This window comes from Coenobita brevimanus, chromosome 75 (assembly GCF_032717465.1).
Source record: "Coenobita brevimanus isolate Jiangsu-jjx chromosome 75, ASM3271746v2, whole genome shotgun sequence".
Classification (NCBI taxonomy): domain Eukaryota; kingdom Metazoa; phylum Arthropoda; class Malacostraca; order Decapoda; family Coenobitidae; genus Coenobita; species Coenobita brevimanus.
This window is the reverse complement of record NC_137028.1, coordinates 21,262,209-21,289,207: the sequence shown is the minus strand read 5'-3', so window position 1 is coordinate 21,289,207 and position 26,999 is coordinate 21,262,209. Positions and strand designations below refer to the sequence as shown.

The 26,999-nt window shown below is 43.7% G+C and overlaps 1 protein-coding gene across 1 annotated transcript in view; it reads left to right on the top strand.

Annotated features, from left to right (window-relative positions):
- The first annotated feature begins 7,232 nt into the window (after positions 1–7,232).
- The window catches only part of LOC145408088 (sulfotransferase 1E1-like), a 36,969-nt gene continuing 17,202 nt past the window's right edge, over positions 7,233–26,999 (top strand). Inside the window, exon 1 of the mRNA XM_080278895.1 lies at positions 7,233–7,421. Coding sequence (XP_080135021.1) covers positions 7,245–7,421 — 177 coding nt within the window. The 5' untranslated portion in view covers positions 7,233–7,244. The remainder of the gene's footprint in view (positions 7,422–26,999) is intronic.

Here is a 26,999-nt window from a genome sequence, read left to right as displayed (position 1 = left end):
TGCTCCCACCTTTACCTACTTCTCTCTCTCTCTCTCTCTCTCTCTCTCTCTCTCTCTCTCTCTCTCTCTCTCTCTCTCTCTCTCTCTCTCTCTATCTATCTATCTATCTATCTATCTATCTATCTATCTTTCCTGGATAGAGATGACACATTTAGCCAGGTAAAAGTGAGTGGGATTTAGATGTTACTCAAGGGACTGCATTCTTGCTGGATAAGGAGTCTCCCTAGCGCCTCCTCCTCAGCGATTTATTTTTGATTCTGGCTGGTTAGTTCCTTTACTTATGCAGAATATGGCTACATTAGAATGATTTAAACAACGCAAAAGACGACAGTAACCTATAATGAACAAAAATAAATCCCTTAGGAACAGGTGTTAGGGTGCTTCCTTACCCGAAGAGAATACGGGCCGATGACACTAACCTCTCGTTTCTACTATCTTATCGGCCGTTTTAAGATTGTGACTTATGGAATTTCCCACTGAAAGGTTGGTAATATCTCATCGTTGGCGAATATATACAGTTGGTAATATCTCTTCATTGGCCATTTTTTCTGCACATTACTCTTCAATATCCTCTCATATACAGTTCGTACTACCCCTTCTTTGACTTGGCGATTTATTCAGCACACTATTCCTCAATATCGTCATATATACAGGGTGAAATAGTGCTCCATTAGAAACTCACGTGACAGGATCTATCTTGTTACGGGGACGGCTCAGTTGGCTGGTATGGGCATGGTTGTGGCGTTTGGGGTAGGAAGTAATAAAATATGACGGGTAGGTGCTGACAACACTGACTGAGCCGTGCCCGCCACACACGAGACATCACCCAGCGGAGTGGAAGTGAAGCATTATATACGGACCAGCCTGTATAACTGATACATAATTTAGTCGATATTAAAACGATATTAACACCATGCAAGAGGGGGGACTTTCTGGCCACCACTTTGTGGTTCTAATGTAATGGAGGAATATGAGAAGGGAAGAACTAAAAGCAGTAGTCCATACAAGGAGGGTGGAAAGGTTGCATGATGTTGGAAAAAAGGCAGAATATAAAACAGAAGTGGACAAGCGATTGAGCAAATATGATCCGGAGTAGATGAGGGACGTGGAAGGTGTGTGCAAGATATTCACTGATGAAATCCGTGCAGCATGTGAGATGCTGTGTGTGGTTAAGAGAAGAGGAAAGAAGGTACAAGGAACAGCACCGTGGAATGAAGAGGTGGGACAGGCTGTGGCACAAAAGTAGAAAGTAGCCTATATAGTGAGTGGATGAGAAACGGGCGTGGAGGAAGTTGAGAGACGGAAGAGAGAGTCATATGTAGAGAGGAAGAGAGAGGTGAAAAGATTAATAAGAGAAAGAAAAGAATGGATGAGGAATTTGAAAGGAATTGAGTGTAAAGTGGAGGGAATATAAGAAAATGTTCTGGAAAGAGGTAAAGAGTAAGACAGGGTGATAAAGAAGTCTGTTGGGGAGTTAAAGATAAAAATGGTAGATTACTAGTGAAGAAGGAAGAAAAAGTGAGCAGATGGAGAGAGCACTTTAAAGAATTATTGAACATAGAGAATAAAAAGCAATGCCAGTATAAGTGGCTGGGGAAAGGGTGGGAGAACGAGGGAGGTAAGAAGAGAGGAAGAAATCAGTAGGATAGAAGTTGTGGAAGCCATGAAGAAAGTCAAAATGGGGAAAGCCTCAGGAATTAATGGAGTGTGTGTGGTGAAATGCTTAAGTGTGGGGGACAGATAGTAGTAGAATGGATGTTGAAGATGTGTAGATTTGCCTGGGAGGAAGGTAGAGTGCCGGAGGATAGGAAGTCAGGTATAATTATTCCCCCGTACAAAGGAAAAAGCGATAAAGAAGTAGGGCATTTGTGTTCTTAGTGTAATAGGAAAAGTACAGTATATGACTGAATACTTACTGACAGAGTCAGGGAAATAACAGAGTAATTAGTTGGAGAAGAACAGGGAGGTTTTAGGAAGGGAAGAGGATGTGTAGATCAGATATTCAGTATTAAGTCTTTAGTAGAAAAGTTTCTAGAGAGGAGAATGAAGTTGTATGCAGCCTTCATGGATTTGGAGAAAGCATATGACAGGGTGGACAGAAAAGAATTGTGGAAAGTATTAAAAAAATATGGAGTAAATGGGAAGTTGTTGAATGCTGTGAAGAGTGTGTATCAGGGTGCTCAGGCTGCAGTGCACGTGGATACTGAAATGAGTGAATTTTTCTATTTGAAAGTTAGATTGAAACAGGGATGTGTCTTGTCTCCATGGTTGTTCAATCTGTATATGGATTATATGGATGGGGTTATAAAAGAAGTACAAGGTAGGGCAATGGATGTTGGAGTGACCCTAATGAGAGTGGGCATTGTTTGGAAACTCCCTCTACTATTGTTTGCAGATGATACTGTATTGTTAAGTGAAGATGAAGGGGAGCTACAAGGCTTGGTGAATGAGTTTGGGAGAGTGTGTAAGAAACGGAATCTAAAGGTGAATGTAGGCAAGAGTAAAGTTATTGTCTTCGAGAGAAATGAAGTCACTGAATATATAGTGAGGTCGGATGAGGAAGAATGGAAAATGTGAGTGTATTAAAGTACTTGGGTAGTGTGATGCGTAAGGATGGAAGTTTAGAGGGTGAAGTGCTTGAAAGGGTACAACAAGAAAGAAAGGTTGCTGGTTCCTTGAAAGCAGTGATAAGAAACAGGGAAGTGAGCATGGAAGTAAAAAAGTCGATGCAAGACAGTATTGTGATGCCAACTCTAACGTATGGATGTGAACCTTGGATCTTGTTGGAGGGTCACAGGTCAAGAGTGAGAGCAGTGGAACTGTGTTATCTGGGATGAGCATATGGAGTCACATGGAGACAGACTGACAAATGAGGAAAAGGAGCATTGTGGTGTGGATGTGATAGGAAGCGTTAGGAGAAATACATTGATGTGGTTTGGCCATATGGAGAGGATGGAGAGCGAGAGACAGACGAGGAGAGTGTATGTGAGTGAGGTGGGGGGGGGGGAGAGGAAGCGGTAGGCCAGGGATGAGATAGAGGGATGGAGAGGTATATGAGAGAGGGGGGTGTGAGCTGAGCTGGGAGCAGGGTAATGTAATGGCGGGGGACAGGGCGACATGGAGTAGATATGTTTGTGATCACCCCTTACTGGATTAAGGCGCCTGGCAAGAGACAGATAGACAGTGTCACGGTGTAATATGCAAAGTAAATCGCTAAAGAAAAGGTGTTACAAAGCCCCCTCTATCACCTCCAACACATGTAATACTGTAGGTTGGTATTGTAAGTGGCCCTGGAATTTTCTTAAAACATTTTCCAGTGATTTATTTTTGCCAGTTGCTCCTTTATAATCTCTTGCGTTGTTCAAACAATCGATATCGATTATACCACGGCTGTTACTACTGCTACTACTACTACTACTACTACTATTACTACTAGCACCACTTACTATTATATTATTATTATCATTATTATTACTGTATTATTATTATTATTATTATTATTATCATTCGCCTCTCGCGGAGCGGAAGCGTGTGTTATGTTTTTAGCTGTGTGTTGGGGCTGAGATGCGAATGAATGTGTTTGGATGGATGAGTAAGTGGGGAGTGTGTCGTCCTGTCTCGGCTACCTCCCTTTCCTTGGGGAAAGCAGCCTAGGTATATAGATAGATAGAGAGAGAGTGTGTGTGTGTGTGTGTGTGTGTGTGTGTGTGTGTGTGTGTGTGTGTGTGTGTGTGTGTGTGTGTGTGTGTGTGTGTGTGTGTGTGTGTGTGTGTGTGTGTGTGTGTGTTAATCAATTTAACTAAACTTGATGGAAAGGTTGAGAGATAGGCCTCATAGAAACCAATTGTTTTTTAGAGCATTAGGTCAAAGGTGAGTATCACAGTGCTAGAAAGGTCTGCTATGTATTTTCGACCAAACTTTGGGAAATAACTGACAATAAGGCAAGAATGAAGTGATTTAAACGGAGAACAGTGACCCGTGTGAGACATTAGCGTATTTCAATTCTTATCCAATTTTGCCCAATTTGGTGCATGGGTTGAACGTCGACCAAGGAGCAGATCTACTGCCTTTGAGAACAACAGGTCAATGCTCAGGGAAGAATATACAGAACAACGGGATTCAGTTTTGAAAGCAATCAGCCATGGGTCAAGGTCACAGGAAAAGGTCAAAGTTTGAGCCATGTATCTCTGTGTGAATATAATACGTGAAACGATTCTGATGTATTTGGTGGATGAGTTCAGGATCACTCTGAAGTGTGATCTAGAGTTTTTGAGATACGTCAAAGGTCAAAGTCCAACGACAAGATCAGCTTAAAAAGATTCGGTTTGATATAAGCTAAATTATATGGAAGTTTTCGGGTAAAAAGAAAAATTAAAATAGAAATTTAGTTTTGAGAGCAATGAGAGGTCGAGATCACAGGGAAAGATTAAATTTCATGATCGCTGGAAAAAGTCAGTTCAAACATTCCTGATCTTATCTGAACAAAAGTTAGTGGGGGGATTTAAAAGTTAGGCAAGAATGATGTAATTTGATATTGAGTGTAATCTGTCGAAGGTCAACGTCGCAGGGCGAAGTCAAATATTCCATCAGGTCAGTCGGGGGACGTGAGTGCCGAAAGCTATGATTGCTTCTTATTCTTCTTCATTTTATTGTTATAGTTATTATTGTTATTATTATTATTATTATTATTATTATTATTATTATTATCTAGGAAGAAAAATGAATGCGAACTACTCTGAAAATAGAAAGTTATTCTGGAAAGAGGCGCGGAAATGTAGAAGTGAGAGCGTTAAGAAATGGGATGGTATGAAGGATGCAGGTGGTAGATTATTAACCCATGGAGATAAAGTAAAGACCAGATGGAAAGAAAATTTTGAAAGCCTGATGAATGGGGATAGAGAGAGCAGAGCATCTGTAAACATGATTGGTTTTGGGGGTGTGCAGAGAAGGAATGCAGTGCCTGGAGACGTGACACTCGCACAGGTTAAGAGTGCTGTGAAGCGGCTGAAAAATGGGAAAGCAGCTGGGGTTGATGAGGTGTATGCAGAGATGCTTAAATGTAGCGGAGAGAATGGAATGAAGTGCTTGCTGGAGATATGTAAGAAGGCATGGATGAGTGAAACTGTGCCTGCAGAGTGGAAAAAGGCTGTGATTGTACTGTACAAAAATATAGGTGAACGAAGTGAATGCAAGAATTATCGTGGCATAAGCTTACTGAGTGTGGTAGGGAAGGTATATGGAAGAATTTTTAGAGAGAAAGTAGGAGAGATATCAGACGTCCTAGTGAGTGATGAACAGGGTGGCTTTAGGAGTGGCAAAGGATGTGTGGACCAAATATTTGCAGTGAGACAGATAGTAGAGAAGGCTTGTGAGAAGGACCATAGGGTGTTTATGGCATTCATGGATCTGGAAAAAGCATATGACAAAGTGGAGAGAGAAGGATTGTGGAAAGTTTTGCGCATGTACGGTGTAGAGGGTAAGCTGTTAGGTGCCGTCAAGAGTTCTTATGATGGTAGTGAAGCATGTGTCAGGGTTAATGGGCATCTAAGTGAATGGTTCACAATCAGTGTGGGCGTGCGACAAGGTTGTGTGATGTCCCCATGGTTGTTCAATGTATATATGGATGGGGTGATGAGAGAAGTGAAAACACGAGTACTGGAGAGAGAGAGATGCATTGGTAATGAATGGTGATGGATGGAATATCTTTGTTGTATGCTGATGATGCAGTACTGCTTGCAAGTACTGGACGAGAACTTGGTAGGCTGGTGCAGAGTTTTGCTGATGTCTGTAAGCATCGTTCCTTGAAAGTAAATGTAGAAAAGAGTAAAGTGATGGTTACTGAGAGAGAAGGTGACTCCCAGTGCAATGTAACAGTGAATGGAGAGAGACTGGAATTGGTGAGTGAGTTCAAATACCTGGGTACAGTGATAGAAAAGAGAGGAAAATGTGCAAAAGAAGTTGAAAGTAGAGTGACACAAGAAAGAAAAGTAGTTGGTGCAATGAAGGCCTTGATAAGAAACAGGCTTGAGTGTTGCAGCTGCACGAGGCTTACATGAAGGAGTGTTAGTGCTAACTTTAACATATGTATGTGAGACTATGATGTGGCATGAAAATGATAAGTCAAGAGTAAGAGCAGTGGAGATGGGACTGCTGAGGAATGTATGTGGAGTACAGAGAGTGGATAGGATACGAAATAATGTGATTCGTGAAAGATGCGGAGTGAGGAAGTCGGTGGACACCAGAATTGAAGAGAGTGTACTGAGATGGTATGGTCATGTGGAGAGAATGGATAACAACAGAGTGATGAAGAAGGTATATCTGAGTGAATTCGAAGGAGGGAGGAGGCGAGGTAGGCCAAGGAGAAGGTGGAGAGATATGGTGGATGAATGTGTGAGGAAGAGAGGATTGGAAGTCGGTGAGGCTAGGGAACTGACAGGAGATCGAGCTGGCTGGATGAATTTTGTGAGGAGATGTGCATGATCAGGGATTTTTGGCACCCCTTTTTAACGTGGCAGCATCTGGATTGACTCTGTTGGATACGATTATGTGAAGCTACAGAACGTGGTGAATGTTTTTGGCGTATCCGACAGAGCCAGGATTCCTGGGGCTTGAATGATGAGTGAATGGAAGAGTGGCCCATTGGACTGGGCAATTTTGGGCTGTCTGGACATTGCTACTCCTCACCCTGCCCGTGGGTGGGAAAGGAGGTCCGGATGATGATGATGATGATGATGATAATTATCCCTGCTGCGCTGCTGCTGCTGCTGCTGCTGCTGCTGCTGCTGCTGCTGCTGCTGCTCCTCCTCCTCCTCCTCCTCCTCCTCCTACTACTACTACTACTACTTCTATAAGTAATAGTAGTAGTAGTAGTAGCAACAGAACTATCATTATTTTCATACCTAACCTCACTAACACAACCTAAGCTAACCTGACCTAACCTAACCTAAGCTAACTTGACCTAACTTAACATAAGCTAACCTGACCTAACCTCACTAATGCAGCCTAAGCTAACCTGACCTAACCTAACCTAATCTAACATGACCTAACCTCACTAACACAACCAAAGCTAACCTGACCTAACCTAATCTAATCTAACATGACCTAACCTCACTAACAAAACCAAAGCTAACCTGACCTAACCTAACCTAATCTAACATGACCTAATCTCACTAACAAAACCTAAGCTAATCTCAATTGACCTTTCTGTCCATTCTACAGCTTGTGCAACAATAAGACCAATAAGGATGAACAAACAACGTCTCTTATCTGGCCATGAGACCGAACTCCTGACCAATGAAGAGTTACAGAAGGCCAGCAAGGACCTGGTGATGTACAAAAGTGGTTTGGTCCGAATCCTGCCTGACGGATGGTTGTACCCGGCCATTGCTACACGATATCTGGACCGGATCTACAACATGGAGGTACCCTAACACATTTTCCTATGCCATTTATTATCCATGTCTGCTACGCAATATATTACAACATGGAGGTACCGAAACACATTTTCCGTAGTTATTTATTTTCCATGTCACAGTTAAGTGTTATATGGGATGTCATATTCCAAAACAGATATTGGAGGTATGTGCTGTATTCTGAGCGGCATTGGAGATTCAGTAACGTATCTTCTGTAGCGATTTATTTTCCACGTTCCCGGAGCCCAAAGACAACGATAATTCTATCTATCTATTGCCAGACGCCTTAATCTCGTAAGGGATGGTCACAAACAGATTGCCTGTATGTCACCCTGTTTCCCGACATTTCACTGCCCTGCTCCCAGCTCACACTCCCCTCTCTCATATACCTCTCCACTCCATCCCTTCATCTCATCCTTGGCCTCCCCCTCCCCCTCTCCCCCTCCACCTCACTCACATACACTCTCCTCATTAATCTCTCACTCTCCATCCTCTTCACATGGCCAAACCACCTCAGTGTGTTTCTCTTACGCTTCCTATCACATCCACATTCACACCACAACGCACCTTCACTTTCTCATTTGTCAGTCTGTCTCTCCATGTGACTCCACATGCTCCTCTCAAATAACTTATTTCCACTGCTCTCACTCTTGACTTCTGTCCCTCCAACAAGGTCCAAGCTTCACTTCCATACGTTAGAGCTGGTGTCACATTACTGTCATGTAACTTTTTCACTTCCATGCTCACTTCCCTGTTTCTTATCACTGTTTTCAAGGAACCATCAACCTTTCCTCCTTATTGTACTCTTTCAAGCACTTCACTCTCTAAACTTCCATCCTTACTCATCACACTGCCCAAGTACTTAAATGCACTCACATTTTCCATTTCCTCCTCATCCAACCTTACTGTACATTCACTGACTTCAGTTCTCTCGAAGACCATAACTTTGCTCTTCCCTAAATTCACATTTAGATTCCCTTTCTTACACACTCTCCCAAACTCATTCGCCAAGCGTTGCAGATCCCCTTCGTCTTCACTTAACAACACGGTATCATCTGCAAACAACAGTGCAGGGAGTCTTCAGACACTGCCCTCTCTCATTAGGGCTGCTCCAACATCTACTGCCCTACCGTCTATCTCTTTTATAACCCCATCCATATACAGATTGAACAACCATGGTGACATGACACATCCCTGTTTCAACCAAACCTTCAAATTGAAAAATTCACTCAGTTCACCATCCACACGCACTGCAGCCTTAGCACCCTCATTCACACTCTTCACAGCATTCAACAACTTCCCATTTACTCCACATATTCTTCATACTTTTTGCAATCCTTGTCTATCCACCCTGTCATACTGTACGCTTTCTTCACATCCATGGAGGCCACATACAACTTCATTTCCTGCTTTAGAAACCATTCCACTAAAGATCTAAGAATGAATATCTGATCTACACAACTTCTTCCCTTCCTAGAACCTCCCTGTTCTTTTCCAACTAATTCCTCTGCTATTTCCCTAACTCTGTCAATAGGTATCTAACCATATACTTTTCCTATTATATTAGGGAGACAAATGTCCCTATGATTACCACACACTTTTTTTTTTCCATTTCCTTTGTACAAGGGAATCATTATACCTGACTTCCAATCCTCCAGGACTCTACCTTCCTCCCAGGCCAATCTGCACATCTATATCCATTCATCTACTATCTCTCCCCTATTTTTCAACATTTCACCACACTCACTCCATTAATTCCTGGGGCTTTCCCCATTTTGACTTTCTTCATTGCTTCCACAACTTCCATCCTGCTGAATTCTTCCTCTCTTCTCACATCCATTCATCTCCCATCCATTCCCTAGCCACTTATACTCCCATTACTTGCATTCTCTATGTTCAGCAATTCTTTAAAGTGTTTTCTCCATCTGCACACTTTTTCTCCCTTCTCTACTAGTAATTTTCTATTTTTATCTCTCACTCCCCGACTTCTTTCTTTGACACAGTGTCTCTCTTTACCTCTTTCCAGAACATTTTACATTTCCTCCACTTTACACTCTAATTTTTTCCAAATTCCTCATCCACTCTCGTCTTACTCTCTCTTACTAATGTTTTCACCTCTCTTCCTCTCTACATATAACTCTCTCTCTTCCATCTCTCAACTTCATCCACGTCCCTGTTTCTCATCCACTCATTATATGCTTTCTTGTTTCGTGCCACAACCTGTCTCACCTCTTCATTCCACTATACTGTTCCCTGCAACCCCTTTTGTCTTCTCGTCACCCCACACACTACCTCACATGCTGCACAGATTTCTTCTGTGAATATCTTGTACACACCTTCCACGTCCCCCATCTGCTCCAATCCACATTTACCCAATCGCTCCTCCATTTCTCTCTTGTATTATGCCTTTTTCCCATCCACTTGTAACATTTCCACCCTCCTTGTATGAACTACTTTCTCCTGTCCTTCCCTTCTTCTAGGTCTCCATTTCATTGGGACCTTGATTCTCACCACCACCAAGTGGTGGTAGGAAAGTCCACTCCCCCAACCTCTATATGCTCTTGCATCCATTACACACCTTCTCATCCTATCATCCACACACACATAATCAATCATTCCCTTCCATTCATTCAGTTCACCATTCACCCTTCTCATCACTCGCCAAGTATACCTATGGATCATTTTGTGTCTGAAGTGGGTATTTGGTTATCACCAACCTCCTCCCATCACAAATGTCCACTAAAGCACTGCCATTCCATCCATCTCTGCAGGCACATCCCACTCACCAACTACTCCATCCACCTTCACATTCTCACCTTTTCCATTCATATCTCCAATCAAAAACACTCTCTCATTCCTTTCAAACTTTTCCATGCACGCTTTCACATTAATCTAGAACTCTTCTCTCAGTCTGCTTGCACGATCTTGCGTTGGCCCATACACGCACACAATCGCACACATTTGTAGTCCAACTTTCATTCTTGCCCACACAGCCCTTGAGCCAACTGATCCATACTCTCTTAAATTCTCCTTCCATCTGTTACAACAATACACACTCCTTCTTTTGCCCTCTCATTCTCACCTACTCCCGCGCATATACCCCATCCATACTCCCATTCTGTCACACTCTCACCTCCCCATTTAGTTTCATTTAATCCACATACATCCACGTTCGCACCCTCAAGCACCTTGTCAATATCTCTCTCACTCTTTCTCTCTCTCTTTCACGTCATCATTTGCACCCCTTACATTCCACGTCGCAGTCCGATTTGCACCCCTTACATGCCATGACACAACGATAATTTACCTATCTATATACCTAGGCTCCTTCCCCCCGAATAAAAAAAGAAGAGAAGTTGCCAAAACAGGAATACCACTCCCAATTTACTCATCCACACAAACACACATTTACTTATATCTTAGCCTCTCCCCCTCACCTATGGCGGGGGGAACACAATCTGGCCCACTCTACGGCCAGGCTGTGTTAGGAAGAATTCTGCCACCGTATTCCCTGCGTGGCATAAAAGGCGACTAAAAGGGGCGGGGTGAGGGAACTGGGGACTCCCTCCTCTGTTTTTTAGTTCCTACAGTGAGACAGGCAGAAAACGATAATCCATCCATGCATCCAATATCCAGTCCTATATCGCCCCATGGGGAGCGTAGGAGCCTGGCGCTAGGCAAGTTGATCCTGACATTTAAGATAAGAGGGACCAGCCTCGTGAGCAATAAACCTCAACCATCCCTTGGATATAAACCTGTACTGGCTCAATCTGATTCGAGCGCCTTAATCACCCACTAAACAACCAGGCGCCTTAATTTAGTTATATGGTTACCACCCAGCATAGTGAATTGTTTCCTGGTGTACAGGAAACCATTTGGCTTGTCACTTAGTGTAGAGTCCCGCATAGGCAGAAGGAAGAGGAAAGAATCAAGGAAAGAAAGATAGAAGAGGGAGTGTAAAGTCACCTGTAGGCAGAGGGAATAGGAAAGAATAAGGGAAAGAAAGACAGAAGAGGAAGGAAGCAAGAGAGGAAAAGAGAGACACCCAAAGCAGCACTGCATTGAGTGAGTGGATAGTGAGCGCCCCCACCTACCACAAACTCATACGGCTATTGATGAGGAGGATTATTATAGCTGAGAATAATTTTAATAACGATAAATAACTATTGATGATGATGACAGTGGTCACGGTAAAAATAAACTGAAGATAATGATAAGTTTGCTTATGGTAATGTTGATGGCGAGGGTGATGATGATGACGATGATGATGATAGGAATTTTTTATTATTAATTATGATGATGATAATGACAAGGATGATGATAGCGGTGATGATCTATCTATCTATTGCCAGATGCCTTAATCCCGTACGGGGTGGCCACAAACAAATCGCCTCCACGTCACACTGTCCTCGCCAATTCACTGCCCTGCTCCCAACTCACACCCCTCTCTCTCATATACCATTCCACTCCATCCCTCCATCTCATCCTCGGCCTCCCCCTCCCTCTCCCCCCCTCCACCTCACATACTGTACACTCTCCTAGTCAGTCTCTCACCCTCCATCCTCTCCACATGGCCAAACCACCTCAGTGTGTTCCTCCTAATGCTTCCTATCACATCCACATCCACACCACAACGCTCCTTTCACATCCTCATTTGTCAGCCTGTCTCTCCATGTGACTCCACAGGCTCCTCTTAACCCCTTCGCCCATGATGACGCACTTGTCATCATTTGGAAGTTTCTGTGACTATACGCAAAGAAGCGTTTGTCATCTTAAAAGTATAAAAACTTACGCCAAAGAAAAAGTGACAGTGAATCAGGTGAATATAGTGTGCAATAGCCAGTGAGGAAGGACATGGTGATAGGTTTAGCTGAGGGAGGAGGGAAACCACCTGACGACACGGTGTTGTCTTGAAGGGAATATTTGCCAAGGTGTTGAAGTCCTTGTTTTATGCTGATATATGGTGGATAGTGTTATTGTGCAATAGATAGGAGTATAGTGCAGTGAGTGTACGTGATGGAATATTGGCTAGGGCAGGAGGCACTTACGCCTAGCCACGGCACGCCGTTGTCAGGAGGGGATAAAATACAGGAGGTTTATAGGGATATTTCATTTTATCATATTGCTACATTTATTCCGTATGCTTTCTGTGTGAAATAAAGCATGAGTATTATTGATATACTTATCTTATGCTTGTGTGGATGAACGTAAACACTGCACCACGTGCTCGTCGGAATATATCGTCTGGGATACCTTAAGTATCGCAGATGTGACATACAGAGCTCGATCAGGTACTGTTGTGGTGAAATATCATGTATGTCTCATAAAATGATGGATCTGATTATGTTGTTACGGAACAGAGAGAGATAATGAACACTTCAAGTAAGAATACTAAAATCACTACTGTCCCACAAAGTTCCAGGTTCAAAACAAAAGACTTAGGTAAAATTACAAGTTAAAGTTTAATGCTCAAACTAACAACTAAATATTCAGGACTCATAAGGATAATGTAATGGCAAAAACAGGTTAAATATATGGTTAACTGTAATAGCCTCTATTAACACGATTTAGCAAGAACAAATTTATTTAAGTCAGCCCTGATAAAATGAGAAAACCGGATAATGCTCAGTTAAAGTAAGATATAATATTATCACAGATACAAAACACTACTCACACTGGCTGACTTTAAAACTTTACATGAATCACAAAAACCTTACCAGGCCTACGAATTAACGCAATAGGCTATACAGTACAAGAAAAATGGTAATAATACTTAAACTCAAATTATACAGCAGCTAGATGGCTGGAGACTTCCTGAGCACTCACAAAAATAATAATACACTGTACAGGGGAGGACAGAGATGTGAACAAAATTAGGAGTAGATCTAAGTGGCAACTAATGCAGAGACTGAGCTCATTATATAGAGGGCCGGCAGAGCTTGATTCAACTTGCAAGAAGGACGCGCAAATGAGGGCACAGAGGACGAAGAGTTGACACTCCTGCTCTGAACAACAGGAAGAACGACTTACTCCACTATAAGGGGGAGAAGGGGGGAGTGAGGTAGAACACGCAAGCCTGGTCACTATGGAAGCCACGAGGCGAATCGTGATCAAACATGCAGCATACTGTACGTTAGAATTATACAAAGGATGATGAAATCATAGGCTATGTAACAATGTGTACTGTGAAGTAAAACTGTGAACACTGCAGCATCTTCTGGTAAGGGAAACATCATCTGGTACACCTTAGCGGACAGGTAAGGGTCACGTACTTGTACTTTTTGTGATGTAATATACTGTTTATCTCATATATTGATAAATATGGTTGTTTTATGTGAAAAGACAGTGAAAAAGTGAGCCACGTGCTCGTAAGGAAAAGTATGTGTCATACACCTGTGCTAGCACAAAGGTAGCAAAATGTAACGCGAGGTTTGGAACACATGCATTTACATATATATATTTTTTCTTGGTGAAATCTACTGTGTTTCCCATGTACTGATGTATTTGGCTATGTTTTATGTGAAAAGACAGTGAAAAGCGAGCCACGTGCTCGTAAGGAAGAGTGTGTGTCGTACACCTGAGCTAGGACACGGGTAGCGAGATGCAATGCGAGGTTTGGAACACGAGCATTTACATATGTTTTTTTTCTTGGTGAAATCTACTCTGTTTCCCATGTACTGATATATTTGGCTACATTTTATGTGTAAAGACAGTGAAAGACTGACTTACTGCAGCGTGTTCTAGTAAGGGAAACACCATCTGCTACACCTTAGCACACAGGTAACGGCCTACGGAGCACTTCCATCTACAATTTAGTGGTGAAATGTACTGTGTAGCTCATAAAAATTTGGTTATGTGTAATGTCCAAAGAAAATGAAAGGGGTATCAACATGCTACTGGTCCTTACCTGTGTCCTAAGTCAGGTGTAGGAGACAATGTTTTCCAAGGACAGACATGTATATCATGAACCCTTGCGTTGTGCCAGTGTTAAGCCAAGTTCTTGGCTGGCTGTGAATAACATATCTTGACTACTTTATTTCAGCTCACACTCCTACCATAGCACTGGACTACCACGGGGTCCACAATCCCTGAGACAGCAATTTATTCTCCAGGTGGCTTGCAATGACAGCAGTCTTGCAGAAATGAGATGCGGGTTGGCACAACACGAGTGGCATCAGATCCTTGAGGAGGTAGTGTCAGAGAGCGACAGTGAGAGTGACCATTCTGGGGTGAAGGAGGTTGAGCTGACTCCATCTGGTCAGCAAGAGAAGCTGCCCTGCTGCCTTCCTTCAAGGGAGACCACACCACCATCATCAGCTGGCTTCACCGAACAATCCTCCCGACCTTTAGGACTTGCCGGTCCCACTGCTCTCTTCGTCGGCTCCCAATCTCCAGGTCCCTCTGCCCCCCCTTGGCGAGCCAGTGTCACCAAAATCCAGGCCATCGTTCGTTGTGATGGCCCCTCCACCCACTTCTGCCATGCAGGATGCTACGGTGACATCCTCACCGGCCAGGCCAAGGAGACTGGTGTCCCCAGAGCCCTCTATCTCGTCTTCGTCCTCGTCCGAGGCGTTCCCTCCTAGACGAGGGCATCGTGGTCCACTGCCTGGACATGGGGGACATCCAAGGGGTCGGAGGGCAGGCCAAAGGGTGTCGACTGGCTGACCCGCTGCCACCGCCGCCACCGTTGCTGAAGAGGATCCTGGGTGGAGCAGTGGCCCGTTCACACCGAACCATAGGCCGTTCACTGGCTCCCCGGAAATAAAGGTGGATATCCCAACATATCCCTTGCAGTTTTTCCAGCTCTTCTTCACGTGGGAGTTGTTGTCATACCTCACTGTGGAGACCAACCGGTACACCACATTTCTGGGGACTCAGTTGGATGCCTGGTTTTCCTACAGTGAAGAGGAGATGGCCAAGTTCCTGGGGTTATACCATTTCATGGGTGTCATGCACATGCTGACCATCAGGCACTACTGGAGGAGCTCCAAGCTGCATGACTACCCTAGGGTCCGGCAGGCGATAAGTGGAAGATGCTTCAACGCCATCCTGAAGCACTTTCACTCCTTCAACACGCTTGCCATTCCCCAGGACAACCAAGATTGGCTCATCCTCATTCGCACGGTAATGGAGTACCTCCTTCAGCGGTTCCAGTCAGCATACCTACCCGAGGAGCAGCTCAGCCTGGATGAGGGCTCTCTAGGGTGGAAGGGTCGACTGTCCTTCCATATCTACAACCCCCAGAAGCCCAGCAAGTACGCCATCAAGATGTACATGTTGGCTGAGTCGTCCTCGGGCTACATCTGGAACCTGGAGGTCTACACGGGGGTGCACGTACCCTCCAGAACACTGTGTTGGGCCTCATGGAACTGTTGAAGGACCAGGGCTATAAGTTGTTCATAGACAACTATTACAATTCTGTAGCCCTGTGCGAATGACTCTTCACTGCAGGATTTTACATGTGTGGGGCCTTATGGCTGCCTAGAGGAACGCCACGCCAGCTGCAGGCCATTGCCAAGGCTAAGAGCCTGCCCTTGGGAGTCATAGCATGCAGGCACAAGAACAATGTGCTAGTCTTACCATGGAGAGACAAGCGCATTGTGAACATGGTGTCCACCTTCCACACTGTGGACACCAAACCGAAGAGGGTTCGAGGAAAGGTGCGGGGTAATGACGGGCGGACAACCTATGTGGAGAGGATCGTTGACAAGCCCGTCATTGTGGAGGAGTACAGCAGGTATATGGGTGGGGTGGATCATTTCGATCACATGGTCCAGTACTGCTCCATCCAATGCTGAACTGTCCCGTGGACGAAGAAGATCACATTCTACTTCATCCAAATGGCACTGTTCAATGCGTTTGCCTTGTATAAGAAGTACAGACACACGCAAGTAACTCTCCTGGAATTTGTGGAGCAGATCATCTACGATCTTCTGCATTTCCACAAAGGACTGGCCCGCATTTGGACACACACTCCACCACGCTCCAGACCTACCTACCCGGCGGCCAGCACCAGCATCAACTGGCACCTAGCAGGCACAACCACCAACGCCAGGATTGGACCAGTCACCACCAGCACCAGCACAGCCTGCGGGAGACCCCACTCCAGCACCACCAGAAGCAGGGCCATCACAGGTGCCACCATCACCACCAGCACCACTTGCAGGAGGCCCATCAGGGGTGCCATAACCACCACCACCTCCAGTTGCTGGTCCATCGGGAGAACCCTTGCCTGGCCCTGCAGCTCCGGCACTACAGGACCACAGAGCACTAGGGTATCCAGGCAAGCGTTGCTGGGTCATCGACGACAAATTGAGGTTGGATCGCACTCTGGTGCCACCACCGGGCGAGGATCCCTGACAAGAAGAGGCTCAGGTTGCCTTGTGCGTCAAGTTGAGGAGGAGGAAAGACACAAGCAACATGTTTCCTATATGTGATGTGCCGCTTTGCATGGGTGATTGTTTCAATCGGTACCATACCAAGCGATACCTTCACTAGTGGAGCACACACACACATACACACACACACACACACACACACACACACACACACACACACACACACACACACACACACACACACACACACACACACACACACACACACACACACATACACATACACACACACACACATACACACACAGGACTAAACTCCTCAACCAATGTGGTCCTGCAGGAAGATCATCGCCACTGGAGAAGTACTTTTTTTTTTTTTTTATATATATATTTACCTTTATTTTTTTTATGTGTCTGACTCTGGGCAAAGGCTTCAGGGCCTATATCTTGGGGGCAGCAGCCTATCCTAAGGCCTGGTAGTCCTCCTACACCTCCACATGTCACCACTCCGGCGGTAACACTCAACGTCCATATTGAATATATGCTAGGGCTGTCTCATACAGGACTGGTGTATTGGTATTAGCTGGGGTATTTTTACGACATGTCGGCGGGTCATCTGGTAGATTAGGAAAGTTTGCTTTTTTTATGAAATTCAAATCCTTAACCCGCCCCATCCCATCGACGTATGGGTACGTTGCAACGATTTGCATTTGCCAGTCCCGGCGACGTACGGTACGTCGTGCAATTGCAATGTGCATAATTTCGACAGTTTTCAAAATTCGCGCTTGATTTGCGGTACGTACCCTCGCATGACCTTCCCCTACCTGCCACCAGGCGGGGACACTCGGCGACCCCGTGCGATCCGCGCTAGCCCACCACTCATCCACTCACCTGGTAGCCATGGTCCTGCTCAGACAAGGCTAAGAGAGGTCTCTCAGACAGCGAAATTCAAGTCGCCCTGGACACCTTTACCAGCGACAGTGATTCCCCACTGGACAATGAGGATATGGACAAGGATTATGTGCAGCCAGAGGAGGAAGAAACCACCAGCAGTGACGAGGAAGTTCCGTCTCCCAGGAAGCGGCAGTACGTGACTTACCGTGCTGCTAGAGAGGGGCAGGAGGCAAAGAAGGCACGTGCAATATCCTATCCCTATCCCCAGCGTGATTTGGAACCAGAATTCGAGGACGAGGACGAGGATGAGGACAATGACGGAGCCGTGGGATGTGCTGCCACGTGGTATGGACGTGAGGTAATAACACATCGTGGCCCAGAGCGCACGTCATATGAGCAGGTATGGGCCTAGCATTTTGTTTGGGGAGCTAGGAAGTCAAGTGGAGGGAGTGGGGAGTGAAAGGGAAAGTCCAGGGAGGATTAGGGAAAGTGAGAGTGACGTGAGTGAGTCATTGCTCTCCCTACGTAGTGTGAGGCGGCGTAGTGGATCACGTGGGCCAGTGCAGGTGCGTTCCTTATCACGTGGGGTTGTGAGGGAGGGGGAAGGTGGGGAGGAACCACTCCAAAGCACGTCTTATGCTCCCCAATATCCTCTAACACGTGGTTGAGCTAGGGCGCGTGAGAAAGCACGTGGTGTTGTCATGGAGGGGGAAGGTGGGGAGGAACCACTCCCCAGCACGTCTTCTGCTCCCCAATATTCCCCTATTTCATCCCCACAGCCCCCTAATGTTCCTCAAGGCCGTAAGGGTAAGGGAAAGGGAAAGGGTAAAGGCAGAGGGAAGAGGAGTGACAGTGGGGAAGCCCTCCGCACTCCTTCTCCCCCACCTCCCCAACCAGGATATCCTCCCCACCCAGACGAAGGCGGTGATGGGGATGATGGGGACGAGGGATTTGTGTCATGGGATTGGGAGGATGGGAGTGATTTTTCTCCCCTCATTCACCCCTTCACTGAGCAGGGGCGATTTGGCTGCATTGCTCCAGGAATTCACCGTAATTCCACCAGGTTAGATTTTTTCCACCTGTTTTTCAGTGAGGCATTTGTGGAGCAGATTGTATACCAAACAAACCTGTTTGCAAGCGCCCAGCGCCTAGAGAGTGAAAGATTGGGAACAAGGAGTAGGCATTCTATCATCTACGATTACCCTGTCTCCCTTCCAGAAATGTTCTTATTTTTTGCCCTGGTCCTTTTGATGGGTATTATAAGAAAGAATAGAATTCCTGCTTACTGGACGAGGGACCCTGTTATGTTTACCCCAATATTTGGTCATGTGATGAGCCATAATCGGTTTCAACAAATTCTAAGTCGCCTCCATTTCTATGATGCTCATGACCCTGCAAATGCAAACAACACTGATAAAATGAGGCGAATTAGGTTGGTCTTTGATCACCTCAGGCAAACCTTTCGTTCCTCATTCTATCCCTATAGAGACCTCGTCATAGACGAGAGTCTCGTGTTGTGGAGAGGCAATATTTCATTCAGACAGTATATACCCAGCAAAAGGCACCGTTTTGGGTTCAAGATCTTTGTTATGTGCGACTGTAGGACTGGATACGTGCAAGACAGTCTTGTACACCGGTGCACAGACAGACATAACAGAAGATTGAAGTATTGGACTGTCGGGAGCAGTGGTAAAGACGATGATAGAAGACTACCTTCATCGTGGTCACGTTCTCTACCTCGACAATTGGTACACTAGCCCTCTTCTCGCTCGTTATCTTCACACACATGAAACGGGAGTCTGTGGAACCGTAAAGGTGAACCGGCGTCACATGGCCAAGGTAGGGCGGAAACTTGCAAGGAATGAGGTTGTCTTCTTCAAAGCCAACAACATCCTTGCAACAATGTGGAACCACAACAGAGAAGTAAGCCTCTTGTCCACGGTTCACCGCCCCTTGATGCACCGTACTGATTCCGTAGATTACCGTAGCGAGAACAGGCGTCGTGTTTGGAAACCTGAGTGTGTTATGGATTACAATATAAACATGCGCCTCGTGGACCAGTCAGACTCCATGATATCGACGGTAGAGTGTGCCAGGACCACGATGAAGTGGTATAAAAAACTGTTCTTTCACTTGCTAGATATCACTGCTCTGAATTGCCACCACCTTCACGCCATGACAACAGGAGTTCAGGAAACATTTGAAGGGTTTGTGAGGGAGCTCACAAGAGAAATCTTTGCAAAGTATGCTGTTGAAAGGCCCAACATCGCACCCGTACTGCCCATATTGCCCAAACTCCCCAGAGAATATCCGGCCGCCATTTCCCCACTCCTATCCCTCCCCAGCCAAACAGACCTAGGCCCCAACGCAGGTGTCACGTGTGCAGTAATTCCCAGGTGAGACTCACGACACAGAGGAAGGACACCCGCTATGAGTGCGTGCAGTGTGACGTGGGTCTCTGTATTCACTCATGTTTTAGTGAATATCACACGTTGATGCAATTTTAGTATGGTGTGAATGCGAAAGGACGTAGAAATTATGAGGTAAATGCGACAGACAGACGCTCAGTGAAATTATCAGTCATGTTGATCTCCAAATATTAGTATAAAGTGCATACGGGTAGAACATAATTGAAAACATTGTATGTAAGTATATAAATCTGCCCTAAGTTGAAACTTACATAGCGAGGGTTTTATGATGCGATATTCTGTCGCTCAGTGCAATAAATACGGCCCGTAATTATATAATTATTATTATTGGAAATTCTTACGGGTATAAGTTCAAATTATTGTAAGTGATGATATATATTCTAAGTCAAATATTCATAGCGTGTGTATAGAGATGCCATTTCCTGACGCTTAGTTGAATGAATAAGGCACGTATTAGTCAAAATATAAGTCAGCAAGTGATAAAGTGAATAATTAGTATATAAGTGTGTGAGTGAATTAGTATATAAGTGTGTGAGTATTATGTTTGTCGAAACATTCCTTGCGAGGGTATTTTCAGGCGATATTCTCACGCTCACTTGAATAAATAATGGCAGTAAGTATGTACAGTGCATTATAGGGGTGTAAACGTGTGTAATGTAAGTGGGAAATTATAAGTGGAGTGAATAAATAAAGTAGATGATGAAACACGAGTGTTTGAGATCGTGGTTGCTACGTGAATATGCGCTAGCATGTCGCTAAATGCCCTCGTAATGAATGAAAATAATTGAAAACCTTTACAGTGGTGGAGGAAAGGTTCTATGTAAAGGGGAAAATAATTGGAAAGTGATAAAAGAATTTGGTATGTTGAAATACGAGTCATAGCGAGTGCGCTTATTAAGCTGATGTGCGCTATACTTATGCTGCATGTCATCATAATGAATGAAAACATCTGAAAACACAAACAGTTGTAATTGGTAAAATGTCATTGAAACAGAAGTATACAATTAGAAAAAAATGATAGGTTGACTCATACCAGACACTTAGCATATAGCATGTTATGACTCGGACCAAACTCGCTATGCTCGCGCGATGGTACAATGCTTATTTTTCATATATATGTGTCTGAAATCCATTATATTGTTACTGTTATTGTTTATTAGTTCAAATTCAATAAATATAGAGGTGCTGTGTGTTGTTTCTCCCATTATTCCTTACCATAGAAAACGTAAACGCATATCCAGCCCATTACAGAACACCATACCTGCCGGGGGGAACCGCACCTGTACGGACCACTTATAGACCGCGGGAACCACTTTCTTTGTGATTTTCCTTCGTTTCTCGACCTAAGCGGAAGTTTTAGCAAAAAAAAAAATTTTTCCAAAAAGGCTCGGGACTGGGGGATGTCATAGGTGCGGAAAACCTTGGGACGTGACGGGTTAAACTGTCCCCTGCCCCAGCCAGGATTCGAACCTGGGTCCATCATGACTGCAAGCCGCCTCTCTATCGACTCAGGCACTGCCTCCCCCATATATGAGGTAAAAAACAATATATATGTATATATACATATACATATATATATATTATTTTTTACCTCAACACAAATGACAGGGAAATAAGTACAGCTTCAATTTCAGTTGGTAGCAACAGGTTTAGTGTTCATGTGTGGTTTCTGAGAGGACTAAAAACAAAACAGAAGTAATTATGTGAAATAGTTGTTGGTATGAAACCAAAACAAAGTGAAGCTAGCAAGCATAACAGTGTTTGCGCGCTACGGGAAACTAGCGTAAGTGAGCACGGCTGTTGGTGGGTCAGCGTGCGGCAAAATATGCCGCACTTTTTTGCATTTTTCTCGAAGACTATGAGGACAAGGATCACCGTTCTTTACTGAGAAGAAATAGGATGAAATTATGCATAGGATGATGAAATAAAAACAAAGGTGCCACTGAAAGTTCTTCGCAAACCCTCCCCGAATAACAAATTTGTTTTCTGTCGAAAATGGGTTTTCTTTCTCTCTCTTTACTCGAAGATCATACATCGTATCAAACTGGGACCTGACCCATTCGAAAGATAATAAAATTCTCTTTTGACTGATGTCTAACATGTAGAGATTGATTAGTAAACATTCGACTTGTGATGTTGAAAGTGAAATCTATGATCCCAAATGTTTTTCCAAGCGACCTAACGTATGTATAGTTTTTTTTTTTTTTTTTTGCTTATCGTGTAGAATAAACATCGGCGAATAGGAATATATGGGTTTTGAAGCAAAATAAATATGTTTGGGTGGTGAAAATAAGCCGAGAATACACATTTTTGGAGCACGCGGCGCCAGGGGGAAGGGAAAAAAAAGCCTGCGTGTCAGAGCCGGGAAAACTTACAAACTTATCCCCAAGCGAAAGGGTTAAATAACTCATTTCCACTGCTCTCACTCTTGACTTGTGTCCTTCCAACAACGTCCAAGCGTCATTTCCATACGTTAGAGTTGGTATCACAATACTGTCATGTAGTAACTTTTTCACTTCCATGCTCACTTCCCTGTTTCTTATCACTGCTTTCAAGGAACCAGCAACCTTTCTTCCTTGTTGTACCCTTTCAAGCACTTCACCCTCCAAACTTCCATCTTTACTCATCACACTCCCCAAGTACTTAAACGTACTCACATTTTCCATTTCCTCCTCATCCAACCTCACTGTACATTCATTGACTTCACGTCTCTCAAAGACCATCACTTTACTCTTCCCGACATTCACCTTTAGATTCTGTTTCTTACACACCCTCCCAAACTCATCCACTAAGCCTTGCAGCTCCCTTTCATCTTCACTTAACAACAAGGTATCATCTGCAAACAACAGTACAGGGAGTTTCCAAACACTACCCCCTCTCACTAGGGCCACTCCAACATCCACTGCCCTACCTTGTGCAGGCTATAAAAAATTTTTTTGGCACCCTTACGGCCAGTGGCGTCACCAGGGGTTAGATTTTGGGAGGGCTGTAGCCCTGGTGTATGTAGAAGGGGGGGGGGGTGAGCGAAGCGAGCCTATGCAGCTGGGGGGTACGGGGGGGCACTGTAAGCCCCCCCGGAAAATTTTTCGGAAATTGAGCAGCTTTAGGGGCATTTTTTAGGCCTATAGATGAAGAAAAAGTAAAATAAGGTTTCATAGGCTATTAATAAGAAACTTATAGGACACAATAATATTGATGGGCCTAATACCAGGCATCAATAACCCTTATGATATAACGTGTACAAGGTAATTGTATAAAGCTTTTTTGTAGATAATAGTTTTTCTTCAATTGCTAGTAGTATGTGGTATCATAACGGTTTCTTAGTCTTACCATATTAAATTTGATAATTCAAAGAAGCTCTTTATTCAATGTATATATATAGCTATAATTGCCAAGATTTATCTTCCATTACCGGTATTGTGATAGGAAAACAAAGCCATTCACAAAAAAACAAAAATTATAAAATATTATTCTAAAACAAGTAACTCCAATTCATAAAGCAATTACATTATAAAACCATTTTGATAAAACAAAATTACAAAAAAAAAAAATTGTATTCTATAAAAACTGATATCCTCCCATACCGTGACATAATGCAATGTGGATGTTTTTTTTTTTTTCATTTATTTCAAAGTATTACGTATCAGTGAATGTAAACTAAAATTGCAGTTCATTGCAGAGAGAGAGTTTTAGCCTACTTTCCCACTCTGTACGTTTAGGACAGTGTATTTGCAACAATGAGAAATACCCTAGGTCTAGCCAATTTAAAAAAAAAAAAAAAAATCCTGGCCTACCGGTAAGTTTCATAAAATGACTACTGAAATAGTTTGATATAGGGCTACTTACACATGTCTGAATGGGTTCAGCTTTGGGGTTATCTGGGGTTGCTTCTGGCACCTCATTCCCAATAACAGCCACTTTTTATTGGCACTCATCTGAGTCATCTTTGGAGGTGCGGGTGCGAAAGAATTTTACTTATGTCACCCTGTCCCTGAGGATTTTTAGATGACCTTTTCATCACTTGAGTGGCTGCTGGCTGAGATCCGCAAATGTATTATTGTAGAATAGCCTATAAAAGGGAAATAACATTCAGTTTTGACAGTCGAGTGTCGACTGAACCAACTAAGTACTGCTGACTCTTTGTATAGAGTATAGGCTGGATCTCATATCTGTGGCTAGCAATATACCGGAACGTAGTAAAGTCTATACAGCCACTGAAACCAATACATTCAAATAAAACCGAAAACAACACAGAATTTAGTCACAGTTCACAGACACTTCTCAATTGTAAACAAACATTCCGAGTTCCGATACTCTGAACATTCGAATTTGTAAAAAAATTGCATAGATCAGATATTTTAGACTGCATAATCCAATTTTAAAGCTCCGTGATTAATATATATTATATACTGTAAATATATAATAAATCTGATAAATGTAATACATTCTTGCATTCTTTGTGCAATAAATATATTTCAAAGAAAACCAAGCTTGGAAAAAGTATATGAGAAACTAATATATTATAACTATTATGATTTGAGTCAGGTTTACGTAAATTGTGAATAGCTAATCATATTATATAGCTATGAATAATATTGTATTAAACTAATATGGATGCACGAATAAAAGTGGATTGGCTTTAGGGGGTTGGGGGAAAGCTAGGTGGGTCAATGCCGAGCTGCAAGCATACTATGTAAACTGGTGATTTTTTATTATTATTATTTTGGGGGGCTGCAATCTTGGGGGGGCTGAGTCCTTGATTTGGGGGGGCTAAGCCCCCCTAGCCCCCCCCTGGTGACGCCACTGCTTACGGCACGATACACTATGCCACACCACACGAGGCATTTTGAATCAACTCCTGAATTACGGTGCGTGGTTGGTATCTCTGGCCCTGCGTTGCTCATGTGTGTTAATTTGTCTGCTAATGATGAAATCCAGTCGCAGAGGGAGAGAGGTACAGGGGTACTAACCACACCATGTATCCTCGCCGTCTGTAACAGTAATCGTTGCTAAGGGTACCAGAGCAAGGGGTGCCTAAACATTTTTGAGAGGGTGTACCTCTTTTATTACCCCAACCATGTACAGATTGAACAACCATGGAGACATGACACATCCCTGTTTTAACCCAAACTTCAAAGAGAAAAATTCACTCAGTTCACCATCCACATGCACTGCAGCCTTAGCACCCTCATACATACTCTTCACAGCATTCAACAACTTCCCATCTATTCCACATATTCTTAATACTTTTCACAATCCTTGTCTATTCACCCTGTCATATGCTTTCTCCAAATCCATGATGGCTGCATACAACTTCTTTCCCTTCTCTACAAACTTTTCCACTAAAGATCTAAGAATGAATATCTGATCTACACAACCTCTTCCCTTCCTAAAGCCTCCCTGTTCTTCTCTAACTAATTCCTCTGTTATTTCCCTAACTCTGTCAGTAGGGGTAGGCAGCCCCGCCCAGGGAAGTACTACCGCCATGGTAACGGGAGACTCAGGGAATAACCTGGATTCCATTTTCTCTCCTAGGCCTTTGCAGCTGGTTACACATCTTTCTGCCTCAAACATGAGAGGGCATCAGGTTGCCCTCTTTACACAACACACACATCCACATTATATCACATTGCCTTAAACCAGCTATCCTCTCTCCATAAAACATCAACCTTGTCATTACATATCATACACATTTCACAACACATCCCTGCTCTCCATTCCATAAGAAGAACCATGGCTGGTGCTATACTGGGAATTAGTGTGGTGGTTTCTCGGGTGACCACCACCGGCAGGGCTGGGTCGTTTGCGCAAGGCCCTCCCGGTCGTCAACAAGCGACTGTGCCACCTCCAGTGTTGCGGCGCCCTAAATCTGCTCGTCAGTGCAGTAAAATTTTCTTTTGCAATATTAGGGGATTTCACTCCAACATCAATTCAGTTCAAAATTTCCTCCAGTTTGAATCCCCTGATCTGCTATTTTTGACAGAGACACAAGTAAGTTCCACCTCTGATTTAGCTAAATTTAATTTTCCTGGTTTTATCTTGATTCAAAATTTCAGATCCAAAGGAGGCATATGTTGCCTTGCTAAATCAGAAATTGCCCTGGAGGAGATTACTAAATTTAATTGTCCTTATTTCGACTATTCCATATACAAATTAAATTCTTTTGGTAAAATTAAGTATTTCTGTTGTGTTTATCGTTCCCCTAATGCCCCTCCAGAGCCCAGTTTATTTAACTCTCTGTCTTCACAACTAAGTGTCCTCAGCATTAATACTGCATCAGAAATTACTATTCTGGGTGATTTTAATGTCCATAATGTTGAATGGCTCACTTATTCAGCCAGAACTGATGACTCTGGTCTTGAATGTGAGCTATCTGCAGACTCATTTAATCTCACCCAGTTAGTTAGTCAACCCACCCATGTACCAGACAACCCCGATCAAAATCCTCACCTATTGGACTTGTTTCTAACAACCAATTCAGATAATTATAGTGTCGAAGTGAAGTCCCCCCTCGGATCCTCGGATCATTGTCTGATTCATGCCACCGGTTTAACACCTACCACACCCTCCTGCTCTGAACGGGTCGTGGTGATTAAATGGCACTACGACAGGGCAGACTGGGAGAGACTCCATAATTTTTCATGGATGTTCCTTGGACCTCCTTTTTCTCCCAAGATGCAAACTCCACATTGGGCCACATACAGGATTTCATTAAATTCGGCATGGAAACATTCTTTCCCCATCATAGTTACAGAAAAAGATGTAATTCTCCTAATTGGTTTGACCACAATTGTGCTAGAGTAACAGAACATAAAACAATAGCCTATAACACTTATACAAGGACCAAAACCAAAGAAGCCTTTAACTATTATAGAAATATCAGAAACCATGCTAAAACTATCATCAATCTTTCTAAATCAAACTTT